Source organism: Aythya ferina (genome assembly GCF_964211825.1).
Source record: "Aythya ferina genome assembly, chromosome: 5".
NCBI classification, from domain to species: Eukaryota; Metazoa; Chordata; class Aves; order Anseriformes; family Anatidae; genus Aythya; species Aythya ferina.
The window spans coordinates 53,161,021-53,174,501 of NC_140301.1; the positions used below are offsets into that span (position 1 = coordinate 53,161,021).

Genomic DNA, 13,481 nt, shown 5'->3' on the forward strand with positions numbered 1-13,481 from the left:
TTGGTTGTGTTTTGTTTTTATAGAATTCTGCTTAATTCTTTTGTCTGTTCACTTGCCAGCTGAAAATGTCAATGTTTTATCTTAATCTGTTTATGATTTCTTAAATTAATTTTACAAATACTGGCAGCTCATAGCACACTTTTGATTAAGTTTTTATTTTCCTGCTAATGGCAAAAATGCCTGAATGAAGCTTAGCGACTAGCAGTTGTGGAATCTTCTTTGGGGAAAGGGCTGCTGAGTTTCTGTGGGAGGGAAGATTAAAAGAAAACACAACAAATAATCGGAAATGTATTTCATGGGCATGCTTAGTAAGTCACGATGAAGGTTGTAGTATAACAACTTCTGTCTTTGTCAGTTCGTAAGTGCAGAGGTAACACCATCTGTGGCTGGAATCTCCCATTTCTGATGCAACCTGTAGGAAAGTGATTGGAATATGCAACAGGAATGCAAATGTTTTGTAGTTGTTGTTTTCCATCATGGACTGTTAGGAGAACATTAAAAACAACAACAAAACAGACAAACAAACAAAAAAACCCAACCATCATTTTTTCCTCTTCCTGATGTGGAATTTCAATATGGGGGAAAAAAAAAGTTTCAGGTGCAAGCAGTATTTTGCAAGATGTTAAATACCTATAAAGTAAATGACTTATCATCAATGTATGACTGAAAGCAGCAGAATCTGAAGTAATGTGAGCTAGTGGCTGAGTGAACTATGGAACACAAGAGATGAAATAAAGCAGTATCATAGTGGTGACTTTCTTGGTGCAAAGTTACACCTGAGCTGTTGTCTTTAGTAGCTAACACAATAAAACATGTTTTATGTGTTTCTTTTAAGATGTTTTGTAATTATGTATGGTAGTGCTTGGCATTCTTGATCCAAAGTTTAATAGTTTAATCATTTTATGAAATTCATGGGGAGTTTGAATTCCTGGGATAGTAATTTCCACAACTGAATTGCATGTTATGTGGAAGGACCATTTTTATCAGTTTAGACTCTTGGATTTTGTTCTCTATTATGACACTGCAGCTAGTAGCATGTTTCAATATTGTTTCATAAATACAATATCATCTTTAAAATCTATCATCTTTCTTTTTTTCTTTAAAATCTGTCACTATCTAGAACCATTTCTAATAGTTCTAAAAAGATGCAACCAAATCTATGAACTGGACAATTTTTTATCACCTCGTTTAATTACGGGCATAAGTTTTCCCTTTTTCTTCTTTTCTTTTATACTTTTCCTCTTTTCTTTCTTTCAGTTTCTTTCTTGACAGTTTCTTTCACAGTTCCTGTTGTTATCCTTCTTCTTCTTTTTTGTCTTCATTATTTTTAATCCTATCAAGTCTTTAAGAGTTAACCAAAATTTTGCAATTTACAAAATTTTTTTCTTTGCAGTACAGAGGAATTGATTTTTTTTTTTTTTTTTTTTTTTTAGTTACAGGGAGACTTTATTTATTTTATTTTCATTTGTTTTCCTAGAAAATATAGAACATGCTTTTTCAAATGCAGGAGAGGTACAAAGAATAGGAGACACTTTTAATATAAATAAATCACTTTCAGCCAGTCCCTTGTCCCAAAAGCTTCCCTGTATTTAGGGTACATGCTTCTGTGGCTGAGGCATTTAAAACTTTCTAGGTCTTCTCTCTTTCCTTCATGTGCAAGTATTTCTATTAAATACAAACAGTGTCATTATTCATCCAGGTAACTGAACTCTGTGATCAAAATGGATGTCCTAAATCTAGGCAGCGATGAGTAATTTTTGGGTTGTTTGCCAGATTTCTTGTATTTAACCCAAGTGAAAGGCAGTTGTAACACATTCACTAACTTCAGTAAGGTTTAACTTTGCCTCTGATTTAACTTTCTTATGCTTTGAGTTCTTTTGGTCTTTCTGGTCTATTAGGAGATAGGACTCCAGGTCATTATTTCTACATTGCTCATGTTTCCGTATGTCTTTGGGCTGCTTGGGAGCTGTAATCACATCAGTGGTGCCCTGAAGGTTAGGATAACCAGAGCTTCAGGAAGGATGCTAGCAGTTGCTGGGCTAACTGGATGCTTTCTGGAAATCTTTAAATATATTGCTGTTCAGTTGAAATTATCATTGAATTGCTGGCAAGTTTGTAGAACAATAAATCATGGCTTTGTATTATTGGCATCAATAATGTAAGTTTAAATACTTCTGTTTAAAAATAGCTTCTATGCTGAAGTTCCAAAGAAGAAAGCTAATGTAACACGACTAAAAATACTAGAAGTAAAGACAGGAATGGGAATTTTTTCACATTTATATATATATATATATATATAATATTATATATATATATATTATATATATATATATATATAATATTTTATATATACATTATATATATTTATATATATATTTATATAAATTATATATAAATATATAAAAATATATATTTTATATAAAATATAAATATTATATATTTATTTATATATATATAATATTTGCAGATACATGCATACATATTTTATATGTGCAAAACAGTCTTTGCAGTTCATATTTTGTATGATTTTGTCTAAATCAATTTTTTGTTTTTAAGTATGAGATCTGGGGAATCTGCAACACCGGAGTTCTCTAATCCTGGGTGTTGCAACCATGGTACTCAGAAGGATCTTTTTCTACCTCCTGAAGCTTGTACCTAACTATGCCCCTGTTGGATATATGAATAACAATATTGCTTGTACCTAACTATGCCCCTGTTGGATATTCACCATGATTAAAGCTTATTGACAAGTTCGCAAATCAGTTTTCATACCACTGACTAGTTTCTATCAGCACTGCTAACCAAGTTAGCCATGTGCTACTTTTATGGTAGCTAAAAATTCTTCTGACTGAATACAATCCTCTTCAGAGTAAGGCCTATATTGATATCTGAAGTATTGTTCAATTTTCCTGTAAGGAGAAGATTTTCCATCTCATTGATTTGATAAATGTACTTGAAACACTTTAATATTAACTTTTTGTTGAAAAATGATGTGGGACCTTATGGTAGCTGTCTCAGCTAATTTAATTTGTCATATTTTGCTACTTTCCATTCTTCTTATTTCTACAATAGTGAGGGTGCTCTAATAATAAACTATCCAAATACAAACTCTTAATCAGATATTAAAACAATAATAAAGTTATCTCTCTTTTTTTTTTTTTTTATCAGCCACTAGTCCTATACATTTGATTTATAAGAGAATTGTCTTTTGAATTTCATCTGCTGCAAGAATAACGCTAGTGAAATTTGCTAAGTGCTTACTCAAATGACAGCACTGATACATACTTCTTACACCACATCTAGATTAGGAAAATGGATGTCATTTAAAATATGTTCCCTAGCACACTTGTAAATGTTGCTGGAGTATGTGTTCATCGCATCTGAAAATGTGCTAGCTTTCTCTAGCTCTTCAGAATTCTGCTGAAAAGCTCCGTGTTTTTTTTTTTTTTTTTTTTTTTTTTGGGGAGGGATGGAAGGGACCCTTTGCTTATACATTAAGCTGGTATACCCTTAAATGTCATAAATTAGATTCTGTATAACAATCTGAACATCTATTTGCATCCTACTTAATTAAAAGTAAGTTTATTAACACTTACTGGTTATACACTAAGCTGGACATTGGCTCTTAGTTTTTCCTGCACCTTAGCTCTAACTTTTTGCACAGTTGGACAAGTTTAGATATGAGTGCAAAAAATGGTGGCCCATTCTTTTCTCCTTTCAAACAGTTAACAAATTTTAACGTCCACTAAAACTAAAATATTTAGCTAATCATTTTAAGATGACACTAACTGAAACAAAAAATGAAGCATTCTAATTTTTCCTCTAGTTACCCTACTAATTTAAACAAGTTACCTTTCCATTCAAGATTTTTTTTTGTCTTCACTCACAGTGACTTGGAGAAGCTTAGGAACACCAACCAAATCTAAAACAGCAGCAAATATCTTTGTGCAAGTCTTCTTTGAGTCCACTTTTGCCATCTAACCACTGACTTTTGAAGAACCTTTTAAACTACAGTTCTGAGCCTGCCTTGCAAACTAGAAAATAAATTTGCTGTAGATGATGTATGGGACTTCATTCTTTAGCACTTTTATTAGGAATTACAGTATTTAGATATTGAGAAGATTGGAAAAGCACTATGGTTCAGAGAGCATCATTTCCTTGAATCTCTGCATAGTAGCAGATGTGACAATTTCAAATTTCAGAGACAAATTCAGTTCATTTTAAAAAAAAAATAATTTTTTCCCCACCTTTTTTCACTCAAGTGAGAAATATTCCAAAGGCCATGTTGCCTCAGCTTTGCAGGTCTGGGCCTGCTTTGGAAGGGAGCAGCATACCTTCTAGTTGAAGCACAGTACTTCTTCATGCTTCTTGTAGGTTAGTACTTCTACACTACTACTACCCAGGAAGAACTCATTGCAGCCTCCCAGTACCTAAAGGGGGCCTACAGGAAGGCTGGGGAGGGACTCTTCGTCAGGAAATGGAGTGACAGGACAAGGAGTAATGGCTTTAAACTGAAAGCGGGTAGGTTTAGATATTAGGAAGAAATTCCTTACTCGGAGGTGAGGCACTGGCACAGGTTGCCCAGAGAAGCTGTGGATGCCCCATCCCTGGAGGTGTTCCAGGCCAGGCTGGATGGGGCTTTGAGCAGCCTGGTCTGGTGGGAGGTGTCTCTGCCCATGGCAAGGGGATGGGAACTGGGTGACCCTTGAGGTCCCTTCCAACCCAAACCACTCTGCGATTCTATGATCATCCTTGCATCAGGCTGTTTCTGAAATACCATCATATTTAGTTTAATATATGTATGTTGGAAAAAAATCTTGTCATTCATGAAGTGGAAGCCTTTGATAGAGGAGTTTGGTAATTATGGAAGAATGGCACGAAGTGGTTAAATTGGAAGAGGAAAAGTTTTGTGTTTTTCAATATGGATTATCTGCTGAAATTATTTTGAATCAGTCCATTAAAAGTTTTTAATTTTGTTATGGTCCAGAATAATTTATTGTTTAGTATTCCTGATTGACTCTGCTGTTTGACTTTCTGCATACAAATTTAAAATGTGTACAACTTAATAGCTGGTACTTGCTACCAACCTCTAATTTATCACAATTGAATCATTGTTCATGGGTTCACCGTGCAATTAATGACTGCCTATTTGAATAGATGTATCTTTCTCTTTGTAAAAGTAAGGTGACTATGTTTTCTTTTTGGCAATCTAATTTGCTTGGAGGCCAGCACACTATAGAAAATCATAGAGCAGCAATGAAAGAGACATACTCAATTCCTAATTCATCAGTCTTCATATGCTAGATTAGTTCTCACATTATTTTTTTTTTTACTCTGCTTATGATGCTGTGTTTTTTCCCCCCTAGGAAATAATGTCTGGTTTGTCAGTGAGACAAAAGCCTCTTTCCTGTGTCCCAGTTGATAGAAAAGCAGAACCCTGCACGTTCTTCTGTCCCTGCTATTTAGTTGCATATCAAATGCTTACTCTCATGCTTTCTTTTGTGATTTACCAAGAGAATTTTTATTATCTTCAGCCCAAAGTACTTTATTTTCCTGAAAGATTTCAGTCAGAAAACAGGATCTGGAAACATACCATCTGTAATAAATCTCTTCTGTTATATTGTTTAGTTGCTTATATGATTTGTGACTTATATGACTTTTGATCTTGAGTGCGAGGAGGTCTGGTTATATTACCTAAAATGCTGGTTGCAACATTTTCACAATGTTCCTAAATGATACAGGAATGCAAGCAACTTCCAATGCATTTATTTCCAAATATAATGAAGAATGTGAAAGAGCAATTGTAATAGAACATGCCTCAGAGAAAGTAAAAAGAAAATTGCTTTTTAAAAGAAATCACTACTATAATTTTGTCACTTGGCTGTTTGTACCTGCCATTTTGGCCCCATATATTAATCCTAGCAGATAAGCATATAATCAACGCGCTCTCTATAATAGAAAAGGAAAAGAAATGAAAGCAGTCCATGGAAAAGAAATGGAAACACAATGTTATAAATAGCAAAGTAGAAAAGAATAAGCTAATACTGAAATATGAACTAGCTTCACACATTAAAGCCAATTTTAATAAAATTGGAAAAAAATGCAATTAAAGTGTTCATGATACCTTAATGTCAGAAATACATTGAAGAAAATATTTGAAAACAACTAGGTAATTTCAAAGCTTTGACTCTTGGCTGTTTCTCTCAAATATTCTTTCAAATATTGGAGAATTCATTTGTTAATAACCATAGATTTGAAGGAGATAATAGTTGTTTGCCTTTGTCCTCATAGTAGTTGCATATATCACTGTTTTGGGGATTCTTGGCTGAGGGGAAGGATTGTCTGGTTTCTCTATATAATGTAAAACATTGCTTGAAATGTGGCAATAAGCAGTATTTTCAGAGTAGCAGGCTGAAATGTGTACTTTCGACTTTTTATCTCAGCAATTAAAATTGCATCTGACATAACAACATAAAAAAGCAACTTCAGATTTGATGAGAATTTAATATTTTATCTAGAAAACATGCTGAATGTCAGTAAGAATTGAGTTTTGGAGGCAAGCATCAATAGTTAAAAGAACTGATCTCTTGGTAAAAATCATTGAGTATAAATCTGTCCTTCCAGACAGATGCATTGTAACATCTAGTCCTATAATAATTAATACACATGTTTAAATGCCTATGAAGGAAGATGTATATCTCAGCCTGTGTATTCTAATGAGCTATCTGAGTAATTAATTGTGTACTGAATATGTACACAATACATATTCAGTATATGTATTGAGCCCTTATTCCTTATAGATCTATGTGTTTATTTTATAAACTTTAAAATAAAGTTTAATATTATTAGGTGTGCCTGGAAGTCAGCAAACTTTGGTATTTAAAATACAACTTTCTAAGTAATTCTAAGACGCTTAAAACTTCTTAAAAACATTTAATTTAAGATTAAAGCTGTAGTTCTACAATAGTATTTCTTAAAAATTATAGAGTTACGCTTATATGACTTCTTGAATGCAAATCCTTTTTCTGAGCTTGTATGTAGATGTCATTTAGAAGGAGTTTGGGATCTTTTGGGAAAGAGTCTGTAATTCATGTTCATTTTTGACAGAGAAGGAAGGCTTGTCTTCAACTTCATTCACTCAGAAGAGGAAGTTTTTAATAGCCCTTATTCCTAGGGGACTCTCTTTTGCTCTAACTTGTACTAGGCCCTGAAATAAAATTGACACTGAACTCCACTGTCTATATTGTAATCTAGTTCTATATTTCTTGCAGAATTGTCACACTTTACACTTGTTTATTGGTGTACGGTTATTATTACTGTGATAATTTAGAGAACATGCTTCCAGGTTCAGGCTTCATGTTGGATTCTCTCTGTTACCAGCTCTGTAACCAGCTCTGCTGGTTACGTTCATGTGGTCTTTCAGAACTACATTCCAGGCTTATTGCTCCATCCTGTCAGAGCCAGTATATCAAAAAAGTCAAGAAATAAAGTCTAGGAAAAAATGTACACACAAGTTATCTTGAATCACTCGAGTATCTCTTAGGTTGTTGAAAGAAAAAACCTAAAATGCTCTTCATCCTGTTTATCTGTTAATCTGGCATTTGAGTGTTTGGCAAAGAGAACTGAACTTGCATGCCAAAGACTCATCCCTTTGCAGTCCCCCTTCTTTTTTAATGATGGTGGCTGCCCATACAGAATATACACTAGCTACAGAGTAAGCATTCATCTGAAGCTTGTCATGGGGTATGTGGTATACTCCCTCTAGCCACAGTTTTTTTCCTTTTTGCAATAAAGCAGTAGAAATACAATACCACGGGAATGGAGAAGTACTTAAGAGACATGCTAAGAATGCAAATTTGATGGCTTCCATGTGGTGATCCTTTGATGGGATTTGAAACATCTTTCCTTTGTAATGAAATGCAGTAGATTCTCTGTTTACGGACACGATGTGGTTAACATCTCTATTACTTCTAGGCACAGAAGAGTTTTTGTCACTTGGGACAGACATATTCTGTTACAGTTGAGCACTCATAGCTCCCATGTTTTAGTAACCTCGTATTTGTACAGAAAGTGCATAGCTTGTACTTTAATTGTCTTGTCGAGGTGCTTGAGCGGGTGCAGAGAAGGGCGACGAAGCTGGTGAGGGGCCTGGAGAACAAGTCCTACGAGGAGCGGCTGAGGGAGCTGGGCTTGTTCAGCCTGGAGAAGAGGAGGCTCAGGGGTGACCTTATTGCTCTTTACAGATACCTTAAAGGAGGCTGTAGAGAGGTGGGGGTTGGCCTGTTCTCCCACGTGCCTGGTGACAGGACGAGGGGGAATGGGCTTAAGTTGAGCCAGGGGAGTTTTAGGTTAGATGTTAGGAAGAACTTCTTTACAGAAAGGGTTGTGAGGCATTGGAACAGGCTGCCCAGGGAAGTGGTGGAGTCACCATCCCTGGAAGTCTTCAAAAGACGCTTAGATGTAGAGCTTAGGGATATGGTTTAGTGGAGGGCTGTTAGCGTTAGGTTGGAGGTTGGACTCGATGACCTTGAGGTCTCTTCCAACCTAGAAAATTCTGTGATTCTGTGATTCTGTGATTCTGTTTTCAGTGCTACACACACTTTTGTTTCTTGATATTCAGTGGCTCACCTTTTGAGGGAGGCCTTCCCATTGAGTCATGAGGTTCAGAAAGGACTTCCTTGCTTTCTAAACTTCTTCTCGGAGAGGAGCCTAGGTGCAGCTGGAAACAGTCCTAGTCCCAGACTCAGTCAATGGTTTATATATAAAGGATTATGTGTATAGCCACTTATTAGAGTCAATATTTGCCTGTTTCAGAGCCCTACCAAGAATTGTTACTGAGGCGATTTCATAAATTTGAAAAGATAGGTAATTTATTAAGGCAATAGATATTACAGATATGTAATATATTGATAAATTCACTTACTGCAAAGATTGAGCTTGAGTTAATTGTTCAGCACTTTAGTTATCCATATTTTCCCAGGTAACATCTGTGTCGTGGTTTAACCCGGCCGGCAGCTAAACACCACGCAGCCGTTCGCTCACCCTCCCCCTCCCTCTCTGGGACGGGGGAGAGAAATGGAAAGTGAAGCCCGTGAGTTGAGATAAAGACAGTTTAATAAGACAGGAAAATAATAATAATAATAATAATAATAATAATAATAATAATAATAATAATAATATAATACAATGATGATAATAGTACTACTACTAATAATATGTACAAACAAGTGATGCACAATGCAATTGCTCACCACCCGCTGACCGATGCCCAGCTTAACCCCGAGCAGTCCGGCCCCCTCCCCCGGCTAGCCACCCCTATATATTGTTTAGCATGACGTCAGATGGTATGGAATACCCCTTTGGCTAGTTTGGGTCACCTGTCCTGGGTCTGTCCCCTCCCAGCTCTTACTGCACCCCCAGCCTGCCTGTTGGCAGGACAGAGCAAAAGGCTGAGGTGTCCTTGGCTTGGTATAAGCACTGCTCTGCAACAATTAAAACATCGGGGTGTTATCAGCACTCTTCTCATCCTAAGCCAAAACACAGCATTCCACCAGCTACTAGGAAGAAAATTAATTCTGTTCTAACTGAAACCGGGACAATCTGTCAGAGTTGGAGGTGAGTCTTAGCAAAGAGGCATCCCTGCTTGGGAGGGAGAGAGGTCCAGGCCTGTTGACCCGTCTGATAATTGGAGTTATCATCCTCAAAAATAGAGGTTTCTGAATACCAGATTTAATTCTGGTGAGGTGGGACTAGGTCATTTATTATGTGCTGATCAGCTCTCACCAGGGCTTGCTGCATTGCTTGGTCAAGAAGAAAGGAGGAGGAGGGGGTGTTCCTTACAGAGACGGGTTGCTTTCCCAGCTTTACTTGAAATGTCAGGCTGTGAGGCTCCTGTCTCATCCCAGACATCGCTTAATTGCTGTATTTGCGGGGCCTGTTGTTCAACTGCAGACCTCCAACATCTGTCTTGCTCTTTGACCAGATGAGCAAGATATGCATGTTAATCAACTCACATTCCTGCTCAAGCCTGGTTTCAGCAATTCTCTGCTGATTTAGGTACTTTGACATCAACAAGCCTGGCAATATCCCGCACCTTTATGTGACATTCCATGAGCATGGCTGTGTCCCTTATGTGAATGCTGAGGATCTAACTGTAAATATCAAATATCACTTCTCGCAAATAGCAAGTAGTTCTTCCCTTTTCCTGTGGAAGATGGATATTGAAACTTAAAACACATAAATTGTTCTGGGGATACAGTGCACGCTGTCCTTGCAGCAGGGCACATGCTACATTCATCAGACAAAAGACTTGAAGGGAAATCCTTGGAGGGAAATGTGGAGCTTTAGAGGGTGCGCTTTTTCCATTTATGCAGTTTTTTTAAAATCAAGCTGGAACTAAAAGTGCTGTTGATCTTGCTTTACTTCATCCTTCTTGTAAAAATTGAGTTTTCATACTTAATCACTAAAACATGACAGAAAAATATCTGAAGCACGTACCACCTGTTTTTCCTTTCATCTTGATTCATTCGCTTTCTCATATTAAAACCCCTCCAAGATACAATTAACCCTTTTCTAATGCTGTGAGGCTTGAAATAATCATTAAAACTCATTAAAGGAGAAAAACTTGCTTTCAAAAGCAGCTTAATATCACATTTTCCTAATTTCTTTTCTTGTACATAGGGTAGAATACTTAGGATATGGCCATCATGCTTACAGGCTTAACTGACTATTCATGTAATTAATGGTAATTGGTTGCTTTGCACTGCAGAATTATGCTCTGTGCTAGAAGATCCTTTGATAAAATAACTCTCTGTAATGTAATGTTGTCTTCTGAGTATGGACTATCTCATAACAATATTGTCAGCAAGTCCTTTTTGTCTAGTAAGAAGAAATTATAATTCAAAATAAAAATATAGTAGAAGAAGTCTTGATTTCCCCTTTCCTGCTTATGTTCTCTCGTACTATGAATTGTGCTGTTGCCACAAAGTGCACACCTACTTACTTTTTTTTCATCATTTAGTGAATTATTTTTGTTTTTAACGTCTTTTAAAGCACAGACATGCAGTCAATTGTATTTTAATACTGACTTCACTGCTCCATGTAGACATAAATAAAGGTTGAATTTGATCTCACTTACAGAAACAAACAAAAAACAAAACAAAACACTTTTTTTTTTTTTTTTTTTAAACTCTGTAAGTTGCCTAGTCTGTTTCTAGCATTATATGAACAATCTTAAAATTTAGTTAATTAGAATAGGCGGAATTCAGAATAGCCTTCCAATCTCATAAGTAGTGTTATTTAAAATTTGCTAGTTTTTGAAAGATGAAAATGACTGATCACCAAGACAAGTATTGTGAACTGAAATGGTGACTTCAAAGCAATAAATTGCCTTGGGTTTTACTTTCTGACAGGTATAGCAATAAACTTGTCATGAAGCACTATAAAAACATTGATTTATTTGTATATTAGAAGTAGTATAATGGAAGATTTGCCAGTATGGTTGTAACGTTTGTTATGTATTTTATTAAACAATTCGAATAACAGATATTATAGGGTATCACACAATTATAAGATATTTTATGATCTACCTTTTACTGAAATAGAATATTCATCAGGAAAATAGTGTGGTTATTTAGCTTATTTCTGAGAAAGGTGAGCATACTGAATCTTTATTTGGGTCATTTTTTGCTAAACTTTTATTTTTGTCTTAAAACTATGACATAAAGAGCACTGCAAAAATGATGGACCGTTGATTATTGCAAACCACATTTGGTAATTTAAAATTAAAGCTATTAGCTGTTTTCTAAAATATCCTAGTTGGAAACAATTGCCTTTAAAAATGCTTTAAAAAAATATGATCTGAACTATTTATATGCTGCAAACATTAGTTATTACATACTTAAGTAGATAACTAGTAGAAATGTATTTTCAGAATTGCTGAGCATTGACCTAATTCAGTCCAAAAGGAACTGAAAATTGAGAGTACTCAGACCAGTCCTTTCCATGTAGCTATATGATGATATTCTTATCTGTCTCCTCAGTGAAGTTAAGGTAAAATTCTACTTAAAATTACAAACTGCAAGACTGAGAGATATGATAATAGCTTATCTATAGGCAGATGTGAAAGCTGTAATCCGCTGGGATTCCTCTTTGTTGATAGAAAGGAAGTTCTGATAGAGGCAAAAATTTTGGAAGAAAAAGTGATTTAAAGAGAAAGTATATTTGATGCATCCCTGCACAGAAACATGGCACAAACATGAATGGAAAATTTCAGCATGAATTGTTATTTCAAGAAATAATAAAAGTCATGAAAATGTATTACTGATTTCTGCCTTGTTAATAAAATGCCCTAATTCTAATCAACCACGCAATTATTTCAGATATTTACAGCTTAGCAGATATGCATTCAGAATGCAAAGCTTTCTCAGCTAGATGATGATTAGCTCTAACTACTTATCAGTACATTGAAAAAATTATTCTCATTCTTTGATTAAAGTTGTCCTTATCTTTCTTCTTAAGATATGGGATGCTGTAGACACAGGCTGTTGTCTGAAAACATTTTCCTGTCACTCCTGTGCTGTCCGAGCTTCTCAGTGGTCATCTTGTGGACGAAGGATCCTCAGTGGGGGCTTCGACTCCATGCTGCATTTAACCGATGTGGAGACAGGTAAAGGCCACACTCTGGTACATTTCAGCCCTACTTGTTACCTTTGTTGAATACTATTAACTTTGGATCTCATTAGCATTATTCTTCATTTGAAACTACAGATACAATCTACAGATCAAAGTTAGAATTCTTGAAACGTCCTCACTAAAAATTACTCAGCAACTAAGGGTAGTTTGAGATACTTAAGAAGACTGAAATATCTGTAACCTGATGATTACATGTAGTTTCTGTTGTCAGATACTGTACAAATGAACAGAATGAAACGCGTATTTTTTATGCTCTGTTATTCATTAAAGTGTTTGCAGAACTTGTTAAGGTTGACTTCAGTAACTTTATGCATATGGTTAACTTTAGAATTATAGAGTGTAGGAACTTAAATTCTGATGTGAGTTCAACATTCCCATTAACAGTTCAAGGTCAACAACTCCACTCACAGAATCGTAGAATGGCTTGGGTTGGAAGGGACCTTAAAAATCAGCCAATTCCAACCACCCTGCCATGGGCAGGGACACCTCCCACCATATCAGGTTGCCTAAAGCCCCATCCAGCCTGGCCTTGGGCACCTCCAGGGATGGGGCATCTACAGCTTCTCTGGGCAGCCAGTGCTTCACCACCCTTTGAGTGTAAAATTTCCTCCTAACAGCTAATCTAACTCTCCCCTCTTTTAGTTTAAAACAATTCCCCCTTTCCTATTTTTATCTGCCCAAGTAAAAGGTTGCTCTCCATCTTTTTTTATAAGTCTCCTTTAAGTATTGAAAGGCTGCAGTGAGGTTTTCCTGGAGCCTTCTCTTCTCCAGGCTGAACATCCCAACCT

At 35.9% G+C, this 13,481-nt stretch overlaps 1 protein-coding gene across 3 annotated transcripts in view; it reads left to right on the forward strand.

Annotated features, from left to right (window-relative positions):
• Nucleotides 1–13,481, forward strand: part of WDR25 (WD repeat domain 25) — a 68,256-nt gene that overhangs the window by 27,134 nt on the left and 27,641 nt on the right. For all 3 annotated transcript variants that reach the window (XM_084520115.1, XM_084520114.1, XM_084520116.1), the window contains exon 3: nt 12,520–12,667. In XM_084520115.1, coding sequence (XP_084376241.1) covers nt 12,520–12,667 — 148 coding nt within the window. The remainder of the gene's footprint in view (nt 1–12,519; nt 12,668–13,481) is intronic.